Source organism: Phascolarctos cinereus, unplaced genomic scaffold, assembly GCF_003287225.1.
Source record: "Phascolarctos cinereus isolate Bilbo 61053 unplaced genomic scaffold, phaCin_HiC Scaffold_9;HRSCAF=440, whole genome shotgun sequence".
In the NCBI taxonomy this organism is placed as follows: domain Eukaryota; kingdom Metazoa; phylum Chordata; class Mammalia; order Diprotodontia; family Phascolarctidae; genus Phascolarctos; species Phascolarctos cinereus.
Genome location: NW_027556402.1, coordinates 2,249,872 through 2,273,116, shown reverse-complemented (window position 1 = coordinate 2,273,116; position 23,245 = coordinate 2,249,872). Strand labels below are relative to the sequence as shown.

Sequence of the window (23,245 nt, the reverse complement as noted above, 5' to 3'; positions counted from 1 at the left end):
GCCCGCCTGGGCCCCTTCCCCTCCCCCTCCCGGCTGGCGAGAGGCGCAGGTGCTACAGCCCGGCGCCCGGTCCCCGGCGGCCACCCACCCAGCAGCAGCATGGAGCACATCCGCACGCCCAAGGTGGGGCTTCAGCGGCGGGGGGATGCGGGCCTGAGGGCGGGGGAGGGGGCCCGAGCCATCATCTGTCCCAACCCTGCGCCAACGCCACGCCCTCCGGGGACAGGTGCCACCCCGGGGTCCGCCCCGGGAGCGTCTCCACCCAGAGACTGGTCGCCGCCCCCCAGAGTGTCCCCAGCGGGTCGGGAGGAGGAGGGGGGTGTTTCGGTGGGCGTCCGGACCGCGCCCTGGGCTCCGAGGCCGCGTGCCCCCGCTGCCCGCCTCCGTGCCCCCGAGGGCATCCTCGGCCCGCCCTGCCCTTCTTTGATCCGCTGCCGCTCCCTGCATCCCTTCTGCGCTCCATCCTTCCCATGATCCATGCCTCCTGGGCTCCCTCCCTCACGTGGTCCATCCTTCTCGTGGTCCATCCCTCTCGGGCTCCATCCCGTTCTGCATTCCCCTGCTTGCTGCCTCCGCCCTGTCCCTTTGACCCTGACTTTAATCGGACGGGGCTGTTCTGTAAGCTGGCCACGCTGGCCCAGGGCAGGGTGGGGGTGAGGAGAGATGGAGAGCCCTGAATGTCACCTGCAGCCGGCTTTCTGGTGGAGCTCACTAGGGGGTGAGGGCTAGGCCCCAGACTCTCCTTCCCATCCTCCTTTACGAGCCAGCTGGGAGGAAAGGCCTTGAAACATCTCCGACCCCCCCCCCCACCATGGGGGCTGCCCAGGAAGCCAGTCCTGTGCCCTGCCTTTGGGAGGAAGGGGATGCTTGGGTTCTAGCTCCTGAGCTGTGTGTAAACCTCCCCTGTCTGTCAGAGGAAGAGGATTAGGTTCTGGGGCTGCTGATGCCAGGCTGCCCTAGATTGCTCAGATGTATGGATTGATTCTGCCCCAGGGAATTAGTTGTTGTTTAAGTAGTCGGCAAAGGCCAGAGAAGTGCAGCCTTCTGGGATACTTTGGAGGATCAGGCCTCTGGGGCCCTAGACAGCCCCTGAACGAACAGCCCAAGACTCAGTAGCCCTGCTCCCACCTGGCAGGGCTTGAGACTCTCCCTCCTGAACACCCTTTCCATGTCCTTTCTGTTTTATTTTCACATGAATCCTCCTTCTCTCCTAATTCAGTTTGCCAGCAGGCAGAGGTGTTCAACTCGGAACTGCCTGGGATTCTAGGCCTCAGAGCTGGAAGGGAGGGCCCCTGCCTCCAGCCTGTCCAAACCCCTCCTTCATCAATCCACCTATTAATTAATCAACAAGTGTTTATGGAATGCCTTCTGTGGGTCGGGCTGTGCTGGACCCTTGGGGTGCCCTGGCCTCGAGGAGCTTCCTTCTACTGGGGGAGTACAATGCCAAGGTATTGTGGGGGTGGTGAGGGGAGAGGAAAGTGCTAACAAGTAGGAGGGGCACCTGTGGAAAATCCCATCATTTCTCTGGGCCTCAGTTTCCTGCTCTATAAAAAGAAGCAGTTGGACTAGATGCCCTTTAAGATCTCTTATTTCTATAATGCTATGACCTCAGTCCTCTCATCTGTAAAATGGGAGGGTTGTGTTACCTATCCTTGAAGACATTGGCTCCTCTGTGGTCTCCTGCTGTGCCTGTAATGCCCTTCCCCCACCATCTTCCTTTGCCCCCACCCCCACCCCAGCTGTGGAACCATGCTTACATCAATGCTCCCATCCCCACTGGGATTAGGGTGTGTCAGTGGGCTCCACTCACTGACCTCTGAGGCTCTGGCCACACCACTGCCCTCATACACTGTCCTTGCCCTTCTTAGAACATAAGCTTCTGGCCACAGTAGGCTCTGAAGAAAGGCTTGCTGACTGCTGGATGGGTCTGCCCTCTGATGGGAGGTTGGCCTGGCTCATTTGACAAGGGGGCTAGCTGGTTTTTCAGGGCTGGGTCTTAGAATCCAAGGCAGTCAGGAGGAGCTGGGCAGCTTTGTCTGCTGGACTCTTCTGTCCTCACTCACCTGGTGTCCTGATTGAATTTCTGCATCTTCACTGAAAGGAATCCTATTGAGCAGGAAGAATGGGTGTGGGATTTCAGGAACAGACGCAGCTCTATCCTGCGGTGACCCCATTGCAGGGCTGGGGAAGGGTGTGTTCATGGATGTATAGAAGTGCCGCAGTCAGTCAGATTGGACATCTTATTTTAAGTTTTTAGAAAGGGAATTTCTCTATTATCCTGGATGCGTTAGTGTTTTGTTCATTAGCGCCCACAGAAAGGGCCCTAAAGCTTTGTCAGCTCTGAAAGGCTGGGAGCGAGGGGTCTGAAATCGACACTGCTTCAGGAGCATCAGGAATCTGCTGGAGGTGGGCACACTCCCCAAAGGAGCTGATTGCAGCCTGTCCAGCTGGAGGCCTGTCCTGGTTCTCCCAGAGATAAGTCAGTCAACGAGTCAACACACATGCACTGCGTGTTTACTCTGTGTCAGTCACACAGCAGTGCTAATTGCTGCAGATACAAAGAAAGGGAAAAGCACGGCCCCTGCCCTCAAGGAACTTACATTCTAACGGCAGAGACGACATGAGAATAACTTTGTGCATACAAGATACATGCAGGGTAGGGATAGAAGGCCATCTCCGAGGGAAGGCACCAGCGGTGGAGAAGACTAGGACCTCTGGCAGAAGGTGGGGCTCCAAGGAAGCCAGGCGGTGGAGGCAAAGAGGGAGAGTCTGCGGGCACTGGCGATGCCAAGGCCCCGTGGCAGATGGACAGCATGGAGGCCAGGGTTGTCGATTCAGGGAGCAGTGGAGTGGAGACAGGTGGGAGGTGCCTGGAAAGGGAGGAGGAGCTTTCAAGGCCAAAGGAAGGCTTTCTATTTAGTCCTAGAGACAAGAGGGAGCTCCTGGAGCTTGTTGAGTGTGGGGTGGGGTGGCGACGTGGTCAGACCTGCTCTTTTGGAAGATTAATTTGACAGCTGATCAGAAGATGAACTGGGGTGGGGAGAGACTTGAGGCCAGAACGTCCACCTGCAGGTTCCTGCAGCCATCCAGGTGTCGAGGCCTGCACCCGGGCTGGGGCAGTGTCAGAGCAGAGAAGGGGATGGGTGTGGAGACAGAAGCAGGATCTAGCAACTCTGTGCATGTGGGGGGAGGGAAAGCCATGAGTCAGTAAGGCTGAGCTCAGAAACTTGGGTGACTGGAAGGATGGGGTACCCTCAGTAGAAAAAAGGAAGTTAGGAAAGGGGGAAAGGAAAGCGCTTGAGTTCTAAGATGACTTTTGGCTTTTCTTCGTATCTGAGGGGTGTACCATGATTCCGGGAGCAGAGTAAACACATGATACATGGCTGCTTGATTCGTTGGTTTTTATACTGAACTTAAACCCCCACCTAGTCAAGAGAGCATCCTCCCCACCCCAGGGAGCACAGGGTTTTGTAGGAAACCTTGAAGCTCCATTTCCCATTGCTTGATTGAAAAAAGAGTCTAGATTAGATTCTACATGCTATTTTCAAAACTGTCCGGCTAGTCTGTGCTCCCTTCTGAACTTTTCTTCTTAAAAAAACTTCAGAATGGGGGCAGCAAGGTGGCGCAGTGGATAGAGCACCAGCCCTGGAGTCAGGAGGACCTGAGTTCAAATGCGGCCTCAGACACATAACACTCACTAGCTGTGTGACCCTGGGCAAGTCACTTAACCCTGATAGCCTCACCAAAACAAACAAAAAAGCCCAAACAAACATAAGTACATCAGAATGGCCCTCTGTTTGCCATTGCTATTGCCGTTTTCCCTACACACACAACCCCTCCACCCACTGACTGAGAGAAAGAAAGAAAGGACCTTAGGGACATTCACTGGCTAGCCATTTGGGCAGTTTTGCTGTGGTTTTTGTCCCTTACTGTAGTTTCTCATTGGATTTTTTGATCATTATCTGGTCCAGTGTGAACTACAGGGTTTTGATGGAGTAGGTCTGGTCCAGGCAGCCGTCTTGGCAGGAAGGCCACATGTTAAGTTTGAGATGGCCGTGGAATGAGTTCAAAATGGCTAGGAGGTGGTTGGTGATGTGGGACTGGAACTCAAGACATTGAATGAAACCCATGGAGGCTGATATGACAGAGAGAGAGAGATAGAGAGAGACTGAGAAAGACAGAGACTGAGAAAGACAGAGACAGAGAGACTGAGAGAGACCAAGAGAGACAGAGACATAGAGACAGAGAGAAACAGAGAGAGACCAAGAGAGAGAGGGAGAGGGAGACCGAGAGAGACAGAGACAGAGAGACTGAGAGAGAGAGGGAGAGAGAGAGAGAGAGAGAGAGAGAGAGAGAGAGAGAGAGAGAGAGGAAGAGAGGAGTGGATTGGAATAGCTGACCTGTATCATCCCTTCTATTTCTAAATTTACACTCCAATGATTTTAGGCCCTCTGTTGCCTCTGGGATCAAATGCAGACTCCTCTTTGAGGCCTTTACATTCTTTCACAAGCTGGCTTCTGCCTTTCTAGACTTTGCCATCAGCCAAGCTGAACGGCTTTGCGGTTGTCTGGCCCATCTCCTGCCTCTGTTCTTTGGCACAGACCTTGCCCCGTTCCTGGAAGGCACCTTCTTGGCTCATCACAGACTTTAGAATCTTGGTAGTAAGTCAGGAGGGACCTCGGCGGCCATTTAGTCCAACCTTTTGTTTTACAAACGAAACTGACATGCAGGAAAAAGACTTGACCACAATCATGCAGGTAGTCAGTGTCCAGAGCTGGATTTGAACCCCAGCCCTCTGCTTCCAGAGCCAGAGTGCCCTCCTCTGTACTGGGCTACATGTTCACTTTTGCTTCTTCATTGCTTCCTCTGTAGAAAGACTTTCTGATCCAGCTAGTTTGTCAAGTGGTCTGTCCACAAGTTATCATATCCAAATTTATCTCTGCATGTGTTATATTGACCCTGTAGAATATAAGCTTCTTGAGGGCAGGGCTGGTTTTTTATTTGGTCTTTGTATCCCCAGTGCCTTCCCCCTTGTCATTCAGAGTGGGGGGGTAATGTACATGTGTTCTCTCTCTCTCTCTCTCTCTCTCTCTCTCTCTCTCTCTCTCTCTCTCTCTCTCTCTCTCTCTCTCTCTTTCTCCCCCCCCTTCTCTTTCTCTCTCCTCTTCCCTCTTGACCTTCCTGGGTACAAGGCTTTCCCTGACCAATAGCTAGAATGTCTCTTTTTTTCTTTTTCTCTTCCAAGCTCCCCAATGGCTCTGTCTTCCTCTTCAAAGCTCTCTATTGTTTCTCCATTCTGTGGCTGATATGATTGCTGTGGCCAGCTAGTGAGAGAGGGGCCAAAGGAACCTGCATCTTTCCTGGAGTTCCCTCTATCACGCCTCCTGTATTTGGCAGTGCAAGGCTCTACATTTGGCTCTTTGATCCATTAAAATTTCTGCATTAGTATATAATGAACAACCAGGGCCCCATAGGCATAGAGGAGAAAACCCCTGGGCTTGGTGGACAAGTCACTTATGCATTCAGTTTCTCCTCTGTACAAGGTGGGCCTTGGTGGCTTACAAAGTTCCTTCTTGCTCCATCTAAAATACCAAATCTTATATCATTGATCCCTAAGGTGGCTGTCCCTTCTGGTCCCTTCCTTCCAGTTCATTCAGGCAGAAAAGGAATGAGCTCTAGTCTTCCTCCTTCCTCAGTTCTTCTGCTCAGACTTCACTGTCAGCATCCCCCCAATCCCTGGAGATCTCAGGGCTTCAGTGAAAGAAGGCTTCTTTTCCTTGTGTAAAAATTAGAGCTTGTGACCCAGTCCCTGCAGGGCACCTAGGAATATTAGCATGACTCTTTTGTTAATCAGTGATAGCAGAGGTGGCTGACCTAACCAGTGATAAAGACACTGTTGTAGGGGATCCTTGTCTTGTACCTTGAGCTGGGATAACCATAGTGCCATTTGCCCTGGAAACAGCAGCGTTGTCCAATCATGGCTCCTGCTTCTTTTCTTTTCTTTTTTTTTTCCTTTCCCCCTAATCATCTTTGGTTTTTTTAATTTTTTTTTATTTTTTAATTTTTTTTCCATATGCTTTTGAGTTGAAAATTTTTTCTCCCCTCCCCTCCCCAAGACAGCGCACAATCTGACATAGGCTTTACATTTACATACCCATTAAACATATTTTCACATTAGTGAAGTTGTAAGTAAAAATTAAAACCAATAGGAGGAACCACAAGAAAGATGAAACAAAACTCAACTTAAGGTAAAAATAAGTGAGAGCGATTCGACTTCCATAGTTCTTTCTTTGGATGTGGACAGCATTTTCCATCCCGAGGCCTCTGGAGATGTCTTAGATCCTTGTAATGCTGAGAAGGGTTCAGTTTAACATTCTTAGTCATTGCATGACGTGGCTGCTATTGTATACAAAGTCCTCTTGGTTCTGCTCACTTCACTCAGCATCAGACCATATAAGTCTTGTCAGGTTTTTCTGAAGTCAGCCTGTTCATCATTTCTTATAGCACAATAGTATTCCATTACATTCATATACCACAACTTGCTCAGCCATTCCCCAATTGATGGGCATCCTCTCAATTTCCAATTCTTGGCCACCACAAAAAGAGCTGCTATGAATATTTTTGTACATGTGGGTCCTTTTCCCATTTGTTTGATCTCTTTGGGATATATCCTGCTTCTTTTCTAAAAATGTTTTTGATGTCTTTCCTTCTCATACTGGCTTTATTTCCAGATATATCTCTTACTCTGCTCTGGGGCCAACCTTGGTCATTATAATTACACAGCATTCAATTTCAGGTTTTGGTTTGTATCTGTTTCCATCGTTGCAGCTGTTGTGTGTGTCGTTTTCTTGGTTCTGCTGACTTCACTTTGCATCTGTCCAGTGCTTTTCTGGATTCTTCCTGGTCATAATTTATTTACTTCTATATATCACATTTAGTTTAGCTGTTAACCTACTTATGGGTGTCTCCTTTCTTTCCAGTCATTTGCTACATAAAAAACATTGTTGTGAATATTTTGGTAAATGTGAGCCCTTCTTTCTGTCTTTAGCCTATGTTTAGCAGCAGGCTCTCTGGGCTCAAGGATATGGGTATTTTAGCCCCCTCTTCCATTTTAAGCAGAATTTCAAATTGCTTTTTAGAGTGGTTGGACCAATCCCAATCTGCAGCTCTACAGCGGTTTGGGTGCTTGTCTTTCTTCAGTCCTTCTAACATTGACTTAAATCTGATAGTTCTTTTGATTTGCGTTTTTCCTATTACTGGTAATTTGGAACAGTCTTTCAGATAGTTGTGAATAGTTTACAATTCTTTTGGGAGCTGTTTTTTCATATCTTTTGACCACTTAATCATTTTCAGTCATGTCTGATTTTTTTGTGACCCCATCTGGCAAATTTCTTGGCAAACATACTGGAATTGTTTGCCATTTTCTTCTCTAGCTCATTTTACATTTTACATTTAGGAAACTGAGGAAACAAGGTGAAGTGACTTGCTTAGCGTCACATAGCTAGTAAGCATCTGAGGGTGGGTTTGAATTCAGTTCTTCCTGACTCCAGGCTGGGTGTTCTGTCTCCTTCACCACCTAGGTGCCTTTGAGCGCTTATTCAATGGGAAATTATTTTGTCTTATATTATTTTTGTTAGGTCCCTATATCTGGGATATCAGACCCTTATAAGAGATATTGGATTTTGTTAGTGCAAAAGCTTCAGTTTCATGTAACTGAAATTATTTTTATCTTTTATAATTGCCTCTATACCTTGTTTGGTTAGGAATTTTCCCATTAGTCTTAAATGTTAAAAAAAAAACAATCTGCTATCATTCTCTTCTAATTTATATATTTTTTCATTTAAGTCATTCAGCATGTATTGGGTGACTATATATAAAGCTGGGACTAGGTATTGGGTGTTGAAGGAGCCTTTGGGCATAGGAAGATTACAAAATAAAATTCAGTAGACATTTATTAGGGACTTATTGTGTTAACAGCAAGAAAAATGGAAGACACTGTCCCAGCTCTTCTAAAGAGTTCATAGTCTGACTGGAGCTTTTCCATCTGCCTCGGCCCCTTGGTAGTTGTGCGGCCTTTGGTCCACATGCTGCCCCTTGTCCCACTGCTGCCGCCACCACCATGCCCCAAAAAATCGAGGAAATAAAAGACTTCCTGCTCACAGCAGGCGAAAAGATGCCAAATCTGTCGAGATCAAGAAAAGCAAGGAGAGGGGCAGCTAGGTGGCGCAGTGGATAGAGCACCAGCCCTGGATTCAGGAGGAACTGAGTTCAAATCCGGCCTCAGACATATAACACTTAATAGCTTTGTGACCCTGGGCAAGTCACTTAACTCCATTGCCTAGCCAAAAAAAAAAAGGGGGCAGATATTTATGCTTCAAGGTTAGGATCCAACGTTTGGACATAGCACGAACTGTCAGGAAGCAAGCTCTCCTCTCTCTTCTATTCCTTTTCTTCTGACTTCCTTCCTCTGTTATCTACCTCTTTCCCAAAGAGGGCGTAAGTCATCTTCACATTCATTGTTATTGTTTGACATTTAACATTTAGATCACATACCCATTCTGAGCTTGTTGTGGAATGTGGTATAAGATGTTGGTTTAAGCCTAAGTTCTGCCAAATTGCTTTTGTGTTTTCTCTGTAGCTCTTGTGAGATAGAGAATTCTCCAAGTAAGCTGTGTTATCTGTTTTATTGAACGGTTGGTCATTGACTTGAATTGCTTCTGATTCTCCTTTATCTATTCTACTCCACTGATTGTCTTTTCTATTTGCAACTAGTACCAAATAATTTTGATGGTTACTGTTTTAGAGTAATAATAATAATAATAATAAGTATTTATATAGTGCTTTAGGGTTTGCAAAGCACTTTGTAGTTATTATCTCATTTTATCTTCACAACAACTCAGAGAAGTAGGGGCTATTTTACAGATAAGGAAACTCAGGGCAGACAGAGGTTAAGTGACTTGCCCAGGGTCACACAGCTAGTCAGTATCTGATGTGAACTCAGGTCTTCTTGATTACAATATTATAATTCCTTCCTCATTATAGTATAATTTTAGGTCTGAGAGTTCTCTTCCCTTTTCTCTTCATTCCTACTGTTTTTTCTCATTTCATTTCAGAGTCTAAATCTTTACCGCTTCCAAATCAATTTTATTATTGCTTTATCTGTCACTATATAGTATCCCTGCCTTGACAATTTGATTGGTATAGCACCTCAATTAATAAATTAATTTAGGTAGCATCATTTTTATTATCTTGGCGCAGCCCAACCTTGGGCAATGAATATCCTTCCAATTAAGCTATTGTTTCTTTAAATAGTGTTTTGTGATTGTATTTTGTGTCTTGAACGTACCTTGGTAGATTGGTTCTTAGATATTTCATGGTTACTTTGAAAGAAATTTTCCTTGGTATTATTTCCACCTGGATTTTGTTATTGTTCTGTTGATAAATAATGGTTCTTTTCTGGATTTATTTTGAATCCTGCTACTTTACTGAGGCTATTGCCCCATTTACTTTGTTTGCTGATTTCCTGGGGTTTTCTAGGAAAACTATCATGTTGTCAGTCAATCAGTAAGCATGTATTAAGTACCTACTATATGCTAGGCACTGGCCTAGGCACATACAGAGATGAAAAGGGAAGTCTTTGTCTTCAGTGAGCTTCCATTTGGGGGGGGAGGATAAGATATACATAGATGTACACAGAATATATACTAAATACGAAGCCAATGAAGGGATGTTCCACTGGCAGTAGGAAGACTCAAGGAAGGACTTTGTGCAGAAGGTAATGCTTAAGTGAATTCTTTTTTTTGGGGGGGGAGGCAATGGGGTGAAATGACTTGCCTGGGGTCACACAGCTAGTAAGTATCAAGTGTCTGAGGCCAGATTTGAACTCAGGCCTTCCTGAACCAGGGCCAGTGCTCTATCCACTGTGCCTTGTAGCTGCCTCTCTTGAGCTGATTCTTGAAGGAAGTCAAGGGCTCTGAGGCAGAGGTAGGAGGGAGTGTGTTTCAGGAATAGAGGATGGCCATTTCAAAGGCATGAAGACAGAAGATGGAGTGCTGTGTGAAGAGTAGAGAGGTTAATGTGGCTGGACCATAGAGTGTGGGAGGGGAGCACCGTGGGATCAGACTGGAAAGACTGGCCGGGGCCATGTTCTCCTCACCTCTTGCAGTAGTCTGCTCAGCAGTCTTCCTTAGCTTTTCGCAGGCCTCCTGTGCACCACTGCCCTGGTCCTGACTGTGTCACCCTGCTATTCCGTAAACTCCAGTGGTTCCCCAGGACCTCCAGGATCACCTAGTCAGTCCTCTGCTTGGCCCATAAAGTCCTTTCCACGCTGGTGGCTTCCAACCTTTCCAGCTTCCTACACTTTACCCTCCTTGGTACACCCTGTGATCCAGTTACACTGCTCCTCTCCTGCCTGGATGCTGTCCCTTCTCACCTCGGCCTCCTGGCTTCCTTTAAGACTGGCTCAAACCCCACCTTACATAGGCGTTCTTTCCCAGTCCCCCAGATGCTAGAGCCTTCCCTCTGAGGTTACCTCCCAGTGACCCTGTGTCTCTTTTGTACATGTGTACTTATCTGCATGTTGTCTCTCCCATTGGACCCCAGGTTCCTCGGGCGCAAGGACCATAGTTTTTGCCTTTCTTCGCATCCCTAGATGCTTGCAGTAAGCACTGGATAAATGCTTACTGACTGCCTAGTCCTGGAGAAAGCCTTAGGGAGCCCCTAGAATTCACTGAGTGTGGGGAGGTGTGGTCAGACCTGCACTGAAGGAGAATCACATTGGCTGTGGTATGGAGGACGGACTAGGCTTGGGAGTGGCTGGAGGCAGGGAGGCAGATTGAGAGGCCGTGGCCGCAGGCCAGGCAAAAGGTGAGGAGGGCCTGAAACAAGGCCAATTTTGTCTCCTCTTTGCCTAGGGTCACACAGCTAGTAAGTATCAAGTGTCTGAGGCCAGATTTGTGCCTTTAATTTTGTTGTCTTACCTTATTATTGCCAGCATCTCCAGAGCAATAGCAGTGCTGAGAGGGAGTCTCTGCCATCCTGTGATGCTAGGGAAGTGGCCCTTCCCTCTCCTCTCGCCCATCCCTGCCTGCATCTCCTTCTCCCTGCAGTTTGGCCCCGGCTCTCTTCCAGCACCCCAGTCAGCACACCTTGGCTGGGATCCACCTCGGGCGGCTCTCGGTTCTACTCTCTGGCCTAAAAGTTTGTGCTAAGATTTGACCAGCATTTTGCTAAGTGTCAGACCACCTCGGGCTGGTGCACGTAAAGGGGCAGGTGCTGTAACCTAGAGAGTGTGTGTGCACAAGCGTGTAGAAGCACGTGTGTACACGCATGTGTGCGTACATATGTGTGTGCGTACATGTGTGTGTGTGTACACACATGCATGTGTGTGTGTGTGTGTGTGTGTGTGTGTGTGTGTGTGTACACACATGCATGTGTGTGTGTGTGGCTGCACCCGGAAGCTGAGGCTTCTTCTCCTTCATCTTAGAATCCTTGGGGAGGTCCTCTCCACCCCTGATCCGTATCTCAGGCAGCATTCTCATTGAAAATCCTTGGGTAAAGTGATAAACTCTGCTAAGCAAAGCGTCCTCGTCCTCGGTCTTCTTTCAGGGTCATGCGTCCAGTCAGGGCTCCTTAGCAATGGAAATGCTGGTAAGAAAGGGGAAAAGCCTCCGTGAATAATTTGGTGTCCGCTTCCTAGGCAGTTGATTGCAGTTTCACTCCTTCGAGTTCCTTCCTCCCCTGCGCCCTGGGGAGGCTCTCTCCAGTTCCAAAATCGGGACAATATGCAGCTCATACCAAGTGAGGTCATCTTCTTTGTGGTGACCTTGTTCCTAAGGAAAACCTCGCCGCATCCTTAGCAGAGGTGAGGAATGAGCCTTCCTGGTCCTGCTCTCACCATCCCTTTGGCTAATCATTTCTCTGGAGTCCCTGGAAACGCAACAGTTGAAGTATTTCTAATGGGCGTCATCAGTGAGACCTTTTCTATAAATATGGAAAACACGCAAGCCAGCTGAGGTGCTAACAGCTGGGGGAACTGACATGTGGGGCTGCTACCTGAGGCTGCCTCATGTTCTCACCTTCTGCCATCGTCAGCTGATCCGAGACCACCGTGCTGCCCAGAGAGCTGGCAGAAATCCAGCTCCAGTGCTTCACTCCTCCTCACGTCCTGGGATTTGGTTCCTAACTTCTCACTGGCCACATGGGAGCTACCACCGTCTTGCCCCTCCTTTTTGCCCAGCTCACTGATCTCCGGTTTCCATCTTTGCCAAAGTGGCACTTGACCCAGAAGTGAGCACCCTTTGCCTTGGTGATAGGCTAAGTTTTATGAGATTGCCACAGACCCCACACTCCAGCTGGGCCTACAGTCAACACTTAGAAAAATAATCCCCCCAGCATGTTTCCTTTATTTGATGGGTGGCTCAGCCGGAGTCATCCCCCGGTGGCTCACCTCTCTGTCCTTAGCTGGGCTGGTTCTCAGGAAGGCAGATACAGACCCTCCTTGGAGCTTCTCCGGCATGGTAGCCCCGCCCCCAGCACTTGCACACAGCTGGTGTGGCCTTCAGGAAGCCAGGGCACCATCACACCCCAATGACATATCAGAGGACAACTCTGGGGAGATTTTTTTAAAATCCCTGTTTTATAGACGGAAGCCATTTTCTCTTCTGTTCTCTTTCCCAACAGATTTCAATGACTTATTCAAGACTGAGGTTGTAATTTAGGAAGCCTGATTTAGAGAGATAGAGAAAAACGTTCCTCCCCCTCTACCTCCTCCCGGCTTCCCTGGAGCTCAGCTGTTCACTGATTGCACGCTCACTGCTTGGGTGTGTGGCTAGCCTCTGGAGATGGTTGGCCATCCTGTGAGGTGGAGGGCAGGCCCTTGGCTAGCTGTAGAGTGCTGGTTAAGCTATACGAATGGAGGTGCTCTGGCTGTTACTCAAAAGCCCCTACACCCCAGCCCATTGACTGTGTCTTGAGGGGGGAAGGCACAGCCAAGGTGAGGAAATGCCAGCTGGGTGATGATGTAGAGGGGGGCTTTGCTTGCCCAGGCCAGCTGGACTCTGGCGGTTGAGGGGCTGAACGCTTCATACTACCCTTCCACTCTCTGGATGGTAGAAGTGCCCTAGGGAATCCAAGACACGGAGGAGGTAGCAGCAGAGGCTTGTGAGCTAGCCCTACCTGGAGCCGCCGTGAGGATCAGGTGACGTGGCTGACAAGGACATGAGAAGAGCGACTGTCTTTTGCCTCTTTTTGTGTCCCCAGAGCTTAGTACAGCGCGTGGCACATGGTAGGTGCTCCCTAAATGCCTACTGACTGAGTAGGGCTCCTCAATTTTCTGGCACCACAGGAAGGCAAGGAAGAGCCAGTGACCAGGACAGGGAGGTGAGCAGTGACAAATACTGCAGACAGGTCGAGAAGGTCAAGGGCCCAAGAAAGGTCTTCAGATTTGGCCACTGAGAAAGGAATCGTGGGTCACTTTGGAGATGGCACTTCCAGTTGAGCAATGAGGTCGGAAGCCCAATTACAAGAGGTTGAGAAGGGAATGTGAATTGATAAAATGGAGGCCGTATGAGTAAAAAAAGCAACAGTTTTTTCTAGGAATTTGCCCCCTGTGGGGGGCTGGGACCAAGGGAGGGTTTTTATGACTAGCATCCTTTTCATCTTTTTAAAAGACAACCCCCATTTTTTCTTTCTTTCAAGCGTGAGCAGAATAATTTGCACCGGTGTGTGGAGTGCAGCATCTTGCCCAGATGCCCTAGATTTACGGTGTAGTGAATAATTCGCTGGCCTCTGGCGCCCCGCCGGGAGGAGTCCCCCAGAACAGCTCCCAGCCTGGCTCAGTTTCTTCCTGGTGCCTCCCCCAGGGCCCCTAGCTCTCCAGTTGATGCCTTGGGGAATAAATGCACTTCCCAGGGCACAAACTCCCTCCTCCCCACCTCCAAGTCATTGAAAGTAGTTTAAAAATAATTCCTCCGGAACATTGGATGGCTGGCAATGACAACTTTGTTTTAAACAAATCCATGTTTACTTTTCTTCCCTTATTCCTTTAATAAAACTTGGCTTATCACAGATTCCCGGAGAAATGTAAATGCTAGCCAAGCTGGGAAGGAAAGCCAGTGATGTCACATGGTGCTAGGACATGGAGGAAACCACAAGGAAGATGCCTCTTCTGGGAATTTCAGTCTTTTGATGCTAGTTTGAATAAACAGTGACTTGACTTCCATGTAGACCAAGGATGGGGAATAGGTGGAAATTCTGCTGTGTCCCAGGCCCCTTTCCTCCTTCCTGGCTTGCGGGGAAACCTGGAGAGGAAAGAAGAGGTGGGTGTATGCAAATTCCAGTTCTGCCTCTGTTGTGTGGCCAGGGATGAGTCACTGAACCTGAGTCCCATTTTTCCTGAGCCCTTTCTCACTAGAGTTCCTGTCTTTGGAGTTTCCTTCAATTGATGGAGTTCATGTCCTCATGCTTCTGAGTCTGGTAGACACACTGTTTCATCACCTGGTAGTCTAGCTTTGGTGATGGATCTCTTAGAACATGGCTAGGCTGGTCCTCTGAAAACAGACAGAGCTGTCATCAGACCACACTTGGAGCCTTGCCAGCTTGGTGCAAGGAGCTGCCCAAACTTGGCTTTTGTTATCATGACCTTGTATAGATTGGTACGGAATCTTCTAGATAGGAAGGACCCGAGAAGTCACTAAATCCCGCTTGTTCTGTTGTTTCAGTCAGGGTTTGCCATTTCCTTCTCCACTCATTTTATGGATGAGGAAACTGAGGCAAACAGGGTGAAGTGACTTGTCCAGGTCTACTCAGCGAGTCAGTGTCTGAGCCATATTTGAACTCAGGACCTCTTTTTTGACCTCCTTTCTCTTTCCTAGTCCTGTTGGGGTGATCTATGGCATCCTCTGAAGACAGCATCCCATATTTCTTTGCTTTTGTCGATTTTCACCCAAATGCGCTCTCTCTGTCTCTCTCTCTCTCTCTCTCTCTCTCTCTCTCTCTGTCTCTCTCTCTCTCTCTCTCTCTCTCTCTCTGTCTGTCTCTGTCTCTCTCTCTCTCTCATTCCCCAATTTGGTTCCTAGATTTCCTCACAGGAATATGTATTGATTTTGAAGCCAGAAACCTGGTTCAAATTCTGATTCTGATTCTACCTGTGTGACCTTGGGCAAATCACTCTGAGCCTCAGTTTACTTAAATGTCTGATGAGGGGGATAGAACAGATGGCCCCGAGATCCTTTCTAGCCATGGCTCTCTGAGCCTATGATCTTTTTAACATACAGCACACTGGGAGGGGGGAGGGAGGAAAAGAAATGTTTGAAAATTGGAAAATAATATTTAATTAGGAAAAGAAAACAAAAGGGAAAGATCCTTTTCCTCCTTCCCCCTCCCTTCCCCCACTCCCATAATTGCTCCGTTTCCTTTGCTGGAGGTGCCGCCGTCCAAGCAGTATTTCAGTCGTCAGTCTTATCCCAGCAGGTCTTGTTATACCGAGAAATGAGCGAGTTGACCACCCAAGCTAATTTTAAATTGTGGACTTTATTAGCACGCGGCTGCCAGGGATATTCACATCCAAATCAAGCAGCTCCCATCAGGGGTTGAGCTAGGGTTTATATAGGGAGTATACAGGACAGGGAGGGGGATGGATCTTTGAAGTCTGGCTGGTCAAGGACACCCTTCTCCCTCTGTGTAGATATGATAATGCTCTGCAAACTTTCCTGAGCAGCCAGATAAGGGTCTTGCTAAGGAATTTGGAGTTTTCCAGAGATGTGATCTGAGGGCTGTGGCCTGAGCAGCCAGATAAGGGTCTTGCTGAGGCCCATGCATGAATACTGCTAGGCACAGCGTCCTTGGGCTGGGGGGTGGTTGTCAGAGACAGTGTTTCTGAGACTAGGGAGGCATTTTGGGGCACAAGTACAAGCACAAGCACCCGAGCACCCCATCATTACAGGTCAGGGATCACACAAACTAGACCAGGTGTCCTGGTCTCTGGTATAAACGTAATTATCTAAAGCCATTGTATTGCAAGCTTTCTTATCCATTTGCTTTGGAGGTATGGGCTGTGCTTAAGCCATGCAGGAGTACATTTCACTATTGTTTAGATTTAGGAGGAAAGAGGTCTGGGGCAAGATTAAGCAGCAACTTCTGCTTTCCATTGCCTAAAGGGCCCTACTACCTAAATGGTAAAATAATGTTCTGCATTACAGTCTCAGCGCTACCCACGATGTCCTTTGCCTTCTCAGTCAGTCAGTTAGAAAGCATTCATTAAGCCCCGCCTGCATACAAGGTACATTCATCTTGCTCCTTCCGCAGGCTTCCTGTATTTGCGTGTAGACATCTGAAGCCGTGGGCTTTGTCTTCTTAGAATGAATGTGCGTGCATGCGTGAACGAAAGAGCATTTATTAAGCACTTGCTATGTACAAAGCAGGGCCGGCTGCGGCATCCGTTGGTGCTGGGGCCACGAGGACAAGCTCCCTCCCTCCTGTGGGTCCTGTTGCCCCTGGCCTAAGGAAGCTGGAAGGTGTGGGGATGCGTCCTCGCTGGCTTTGTGGTGGGGGCGGAGGAGCCGGCTTTGCCACTCTCTGGATGTTTTCTTCTTCTTTTTCCCACTGGTGCCGATGGACCAAAGTGGGGCCAGGGCGGGCCGGGGGTGGGGAGCACCAGGATTCCAAGGCAGTTGATCCTGGGCCCACACCCTGCCTCTGGCTCCCCCGGCCAGCAGTTGGCTTCGCTGGTGCTCGGAACAACCTTAGCCCGTCGTTCCCCCAGCACCCTGTGGGTCAGGCCGTGGGCCATGGCCGCCCAGGCCTCTCTCAGAAATGCGGCCACACGCTCCAAAGGGTCAGACCCCTGCAGAGATGTCCAGCGTGAGCGGGAAATCCATCTCAGCTGCTAATATGGTGTGGCCAGCAAGGCTGGGAAGGGCTGGCTGCCCTGGCCTGCGGGCCACTCCGGGGCCTGATTCTGGGAGTTAAAGCGCTGGCCATCTGCTCTGGCTGCTTTCCTCCCGTGCTCTCTTCTCTGGGCTGCCTGAAAAACCACCATGCCTGGTGAGGTTATTTATGCAGGCAAGGTGGCGGGGAAACGCATCAGATGGGGGCCCGGCTTCTTATCCGTCAGCCCACGTGCCCCGTAGGCCCCCGATGCCCCAGAAGGTGCAGGGCACTTTGGAGGTAATTTGTGAGCAGAACTGCGGGCCCGGGCTACCGGAGCTCCCCTCCCAGTTTCCTTTCTCTGCTTTTTCCGAGAACTCACCACACTCTCATTTCTCAAGGAGCCAGGGCTCGCTGTCACCGTCTATTTTAGCTTCATTCTCCATCTAGCTTAGGGGTTTTAAATAGCTCTTTCAGGCACCAGCCTGAGGTAACTGGATAGGCCAGGGTATTCAGCCAGCTGCCTGTTTGCAGATGGCCTGGCCCTTCTGGGCTGCTCAGATCATCTGGGCCTTTACTTCTGCCTCAGACCAAGCAGAATGAATCAAGTCTGCCCACGGGGGAGCGAGTTCAACTTCCTTCCTCTAGTTTCCACAGCCATGAGACCACAAATCAAGAGTTGGAAAGCGTGTTAAACACTATTATTTGGTCTGATCATCTCCTTTTACAAATGGGGAAATTGAGGCAGACAGCGGTGAAGTGACGTGCCAGAGTTCCCTCAGGTGGTATCAAGAATGAGTTTCTCAGAGCCTGATTTGTCTTGCCCGGGGTCTTGGAAGGGAGGGGCTCTCCATGGAGATGAGGGAGGGACCACAGGACCTGAAGATTCAGTGACAGGTCAGCCAGAAGAGCCTGGTATAGTGGACTGAGCATTGCCTTAGGGGTCAGAGGACTTAGATTCAAAATGCCTGCTCTGCTGCTCAATTACTAGCTGTGGAACCTTGAGCAAGATGTGCTACTTTTCTGGGCCTCAGTTTCCTCATCTGTAAAATTAGGGGTGGGTGGATTGGATAACCTCTGAGGCCCCTTCATGATCTCAATCTAATTCCCAAAGGATAACTCTTTGGGGAGCACTGAGACCATCTTAGTGTAGGGAAGGAATGGGGGTGTCCAGAGAAACATTCATTGGCAAGATGAGAGCTCTTAATGGTAAATCCGGCCTCCAAGTTTGAGGTACATACCGTGTTCTCCTGGGGCAGACTGCATTGGAGTGGAGGCTGGGCAGGCAGAGAAGCTTCCTACCACCAGAGCCTTGCCATTAGCTCAGCTGCAGTATCTGTACCAGGGCAATGTGGGCACTGAGTTCCCCTTGGGGTCCACCAGCTGCCCTTAAAAGCACCCAAGCTCAGCAGGCTCTAAGCTTGAATACTTTTTTTTCTAGGTGTGGAGAGAAACTCAAGACTTGCTGCAGAACCCTTCAGGGATGACTCTCCCCACCAGCAAGCCTCCTAGTTCATGGTTGCCTTCTAGGCTGAGTGCTCAGCCAGCAGCCCCCAGCAGGTGCTGCTGGTCACCCCTCCCCAGTGTAGCCTCTTCTTCAGCTGTGTCCACTGCTCTGCCTGCAGTCCATGGCTCTGGTGCTTCTCCTCAGTCCCCAGAAAGATGGCATTTGTCCCCTCTCTCAGTGGACCAGATCTCAGTCTTAGAAGCTTTGGAAGTCTTTATCACAGCCACAAATTACAGAGCTCTAAATAATAATAATAATAATAGCTAATATTTATATAGCACTGTGCTAAGCACGTTACAATTATGAATTCATCTGATCCTCACAACAACCCTGTGAGGTGGGGGCTACTATGACCCCCAATTTGTAGTTGAAGAGATTGAGGCAAGCAGAGTTAAACGACATGTCCCAGGTCACACAGCTAGCGTCTGAGGCTAGATTTGAACACAGGTCTTCCAGACTTCAGGCCCAACAGTATTTACTGTGCCAACTAGTTGCTGTAGGATTTAGAGCTGGAAAGGACCTTTAAGGCCATTCAATCTAACTCTCCCATTTTACAGATGAAGAAACTGAGGCCCAGAGAGGCCAAAGGTCCCATCGGTAGTAAATCTCTTCCCCTTCCACGTGCAGTGTTTAATTCCAGTACCCACCTCCTTCTGCCTCCCCTGCATCTGACCATGGCACTACCAGTGACTCAGGCAGGCAGGCTCCACATCAGCGTCCCCTTGACTAGGGCCCCTCCCTCACCTCTAGTCAGCTGTTAAATCCTGCTGCTCCCTTGGTATCTTTCTCATCTTCCCCCATCATGTGTTCCCACTGCCTGTTCCAGGCTCTCAGCACCACCCAGTAGGACTGTTTAACTGCCCCCATTGTCTTCCCATATCTGTTCTCTCCTGCCTTCTATCCCTCCTTCCTGCCACAGCCAGCTTGCCAGATTAACCTTCCTATCCAATGAAATCATGTTGGCAAGATCATTTGTGAGCCACACGGCTATCTGGGTGATCATCACACAGACTCTCATCCTCTCAGAATCCCTCAGAGCCTCCTTATTGTCTACTGAATTAATTCTAACCTCCTCAGCCTAGAATTCAAGGCCCTGCCCAACCAGGCACCATTTCCTTGTTCCCTACCGCATCTTCTAGCTGAACTGGGTGACTCTAGCCCCTCGCCTGCATCAGTCCCTCACTTGTCTGACTCTGTGACTTTGCTGAGACAGCTCAGCGGTGTGGTAGAGGATTGGCCCTGGAGTTAGGAAGACCTGAGACACTGCCTTTGTGACCCTGGGCATCATTTAATCTCTGCTGGTCTCAGTTTTCTACAGAGTCATTCACTTTTGTCTGGTCCATTATAATTTTCAGAGAGCCTCTGGCTTGGGTAAGGGTTTTCAATCTGTAGCCTCTAAAGTTCTTATTTCTTTTTCATTTCTTTCCTCTATACCTCTCATTTAACTTATATTATCCTTTATTAAACCCTTTCTTCATTTCTTCCAGGAATTCTAGTTGGCACTGTGGACAGACTTTGAGACTTACAGATGCCATGGATCTGTTTTCTTTTCTGGCATTGCGTCTTGAGAGCTCCCACCTCTGTGATAACTCTCTGTAGTCTGAATCTTCTGTTTACTCATTCTTCCAGCCTTACTTCCTAAATCGGGACTTTGTGTTAGGGCCAGGCTCTGCACACTTCTGAAAGGAATACTGGGTTCTTGTTTGGTCCTCAGCTGTATTCTCTGAGGTCCTGGGACTGCCTTCTCTGGTATTTAAGCCTATATATTTTGTCTTTTGGAATATCCTTTTCTAAGCTATGGAAAGTGCTATGTTAAAAGAGCTATGTTGGGGGGCAGCTAGGTGGCACAGTGGATAGAGTACTGGCCCTGAAGTCAGGAGGACCTGAGTTCAAATCTGGCCTCAGACCAAACACTTGACACCTCTAGCTGTGTGACCTTGGGCAAGTCACTTAACCCCAATTGCCTAAAGCAAAAACAAAAACCAAAAAAGGAGCTATATTGTTCAAGAATCTCAGCTTCCCTTCATGCCAAGGTGCTACAAACTTTCAGTATGCTGTATCAGTCTGAAACCTGATCGCTGTCCTCCTGGGCAATACTCTGGACCCCTGTTTGAGTCGAGGTAACGCTGCTGGAGGTTTGCCCCAGGTTTGAGCTCTAGTAGACAACCGCTAGAATGTTCCACACAGTCAGAATTATAAACAGCAGGCCTACCGCCGTTCCTGCTTCGTACTAGTTCATAGCCTGAAACTTTTTTGGTACTGGAGTTGTGACTCTGCTCCTTGCCCCAGTACGTAGCCAGTGGCCCCGGCCCAGTCCCCATGCCAGGAGGCTGTGCCCGGGCTCTTCCTGGCTGGATTCCTTTCCCAGTGTCTGCAGGCCTCTAGCTCTTTGTGTGTGCTGAACTGGGCTCACGAGATGACCCATCACGGTTCCTCCTTGGATTTCTCCATCACCGCTCTCTGTGGTCTTCCTTGAGCTTTGTAGGTGCAGTTGTGGGAGAGAATTGGTCTGCACTGCTTCCCTTAACTCCACTGTCTTTACTGGTCTGGTTGTATTTTTGAAAATGTCGGCTCACATGCCAAGCAGCACAGGCAATCGCTTTCCCTTCCACATGAAGTTGGCCAAAGGTGGGAGGATTACTAGTCAACATTTAGATCATTGCGGGTCAAAACAGGGAAATTCCTGGATATTTGGAGGTGTGCTCCAAATTAAGTCACTTTGGAATTGCCGGTCCGAAAGTTCCTTGTGTGACTCAGGAAGAGCTGGTCGGGGGAGAAGGAAGGCTGGACTCCTGGACTTTTGCTCACTATTCCCACCAAACTCCTTGGATGCCTGCCTGCAAAGGGCACGGAGCATTCCCATGCACTCATGCTGTGTGGTGTGTGCCAGGGTAGACAGCAGGCAAGCAGTCCCCAGCTTCCCCTCTCCAGGTCAGGGGAAGACGAAGACGCTTCATAACCCAATAACTCACTTTTCTAGGGGGCTGTAAAGCACTGTCTTCATAACACCCCTGTGAAGTGGGCAGTGCATTGTCTCCACTTGGTAAATAACGATGAACACCAACAACAATAAGTAATATAATAATATAATATAACAACAATAAGGGCTTCAGTGTTTGCAAAGCTCTTCACATTAATTTGATTTTTATCATAATCCTACGGTATTGTTGTTCAGCCATGTCTGACTCTTTGTGACCCCATCTGGGGTTTTCTTGGCAGAGATACTGGCGTGGTTGGCATTTCCTTCTTCAGCTCATTTTACAGATGAGGAAACTGAGGCAAACAGGGGTAAGTGACTTGCCCAGGGTCACACAGCTAGTAAGTGTCTGAGGCTAGATTTGAACTCAGGTCCTCCTGACTCCAGACCCAGTGCTCCATCTGCTATGGTCCCACCTCACTGCCCACAATCCGAGGAAGTAGATGCTATTATTATCCTCATTCTTACAACTGAAGAAGCAGAGGCCTGGACAGGCTGTGACCTTTCCAGGGTCTCACAGCCCCTGTGTAACACCAGTCATCAACTCTCTGTAACTCTCTCTTTTCCTTTGCTGGGCCTGTCTTTCCCCCTCTGTTTCTCCCTCTCAGACCAAGGAGAGGATGCCAGCAATGCCTCCAGGGAAGACCTCCTGAAAAGTTTCTCTGCAGGGCAGTTTTTTCTCGGGTCTTTGGGACAAGCTGTGTCTTTCTACAATATTCTACCAAGAGGCTGTTTCTTCTCAAGCTGATTTTGTCAGAATTCCTTACACAGCACTTGTGTTTCTGCCCCTTTTCAGCCACCAAAAATATCCACATAAGAACAGGGACATAAGCTTTGCAGTACTAAAGGGGGAAGTTCTATAAGCCCTGAGCCTTGAACCTCAATCTGCTGGCCCCAAATGTAGCTCTCTTTCCACCCCACTGCCATCTTCCTCTCTAGCTGCTGTCTGTGGTCTCTGGGAAGAGAAAGGGCCAATCAGACATGGACTTTCATATTTTGGGCCCCTCCTGCTTCTCGGTCTATGCTGTTCTGAGCCCTCTCTTGCATAGTCAGTGAAAGCGGGTGGCTCCCCTGGTTGTAGCCCCCCCGGCCTTGGGACCCAGCGTCTCCCCTGTCCAGATTCCCAGTGCCGGGGTATGGAGCACCTGCCACCCAGGGTCTCCTGAGTCATTAGCTTATATCTCCTTAGATCCCATGTGGAAGAGTCCCCAGGTCTTTGGAAGTTTTAACTTTCTTTGACAAGTGGCCCAAACATTAGATGAATGGACACAGACACAGACCCAGACCCAGATACTTCTACCATAGGCTTCAGGCTTTTGTTATGAGAGGCATGAGGAGTCCAGTAGCCTTCAGAAGGGCCCGTGAGATGCCTTGGGCTGTGGATCCCTTATTCCCCCAGAAGATATGGGCAGAGGAGTGGGAAAGGGAGAGAGATGTTGCTAGCCTGCCTACATCTCTCCCCCCTAGCTTTGCACAAGCCCTGGGGTGATGCTGTCTCTTCCACTAGACCCAGGCATCTTGACAGAGGCCCATGTGGTCCTGAGTGGGGCTGAGTTTGTCCTCCTCAGCCAGGACAGCCACACAGTCAATGCTGAGACCAGGCTTCCTTTTCTCACATCTGCTCAGGTTGATGGGTGTCCACAAATGCTGAGGATACTCATGGTTCCTATGGCAGCCAAGGAGTTTCGCTTCTCCTAGAGGACTTGTTTTATGAGGTTGTGTTAGAACTGAAGGTGACCTTCCAGGGGTGGTGCAATGTAGTGGAAAAGGCACTGGGCTTGGAGTCTGGAAGACAGAGGTTCAAATCCCATCTCAGACAGTTGGAGCTGTGTGACTCTGGGCAAGTCACTGACCTCTCTGATTATCTGTTTTCTCCTCTGTAAAAATGAGGAAGG

General features: G+C 49.1%; 1 protein-coding gene across 1 annotated transcript in view; it reads left to right on the top strand.

Annotated features, from left to right (window-relative positions):
* Positions 1 to 16: 16 nt before the first annotated feature.
* Positions 17 to 23,245, top strand: part of MTMR7 (myotubularin related protein 7) — a 108,759-nt gene continuing 85,530 nt past the window's right edge. The window contains exon 1 of the mRNA XM_020976759.2: positions 17 to 123. Within this exon, the coding sequence (XP_020832418.1) occupies positions 100 to 123 (24 nt within the window). The 5' untranslated portion in view covers positions 17 to 99. The remainder of the gene's footprint in view (positions 124 to 23,245) is intronic.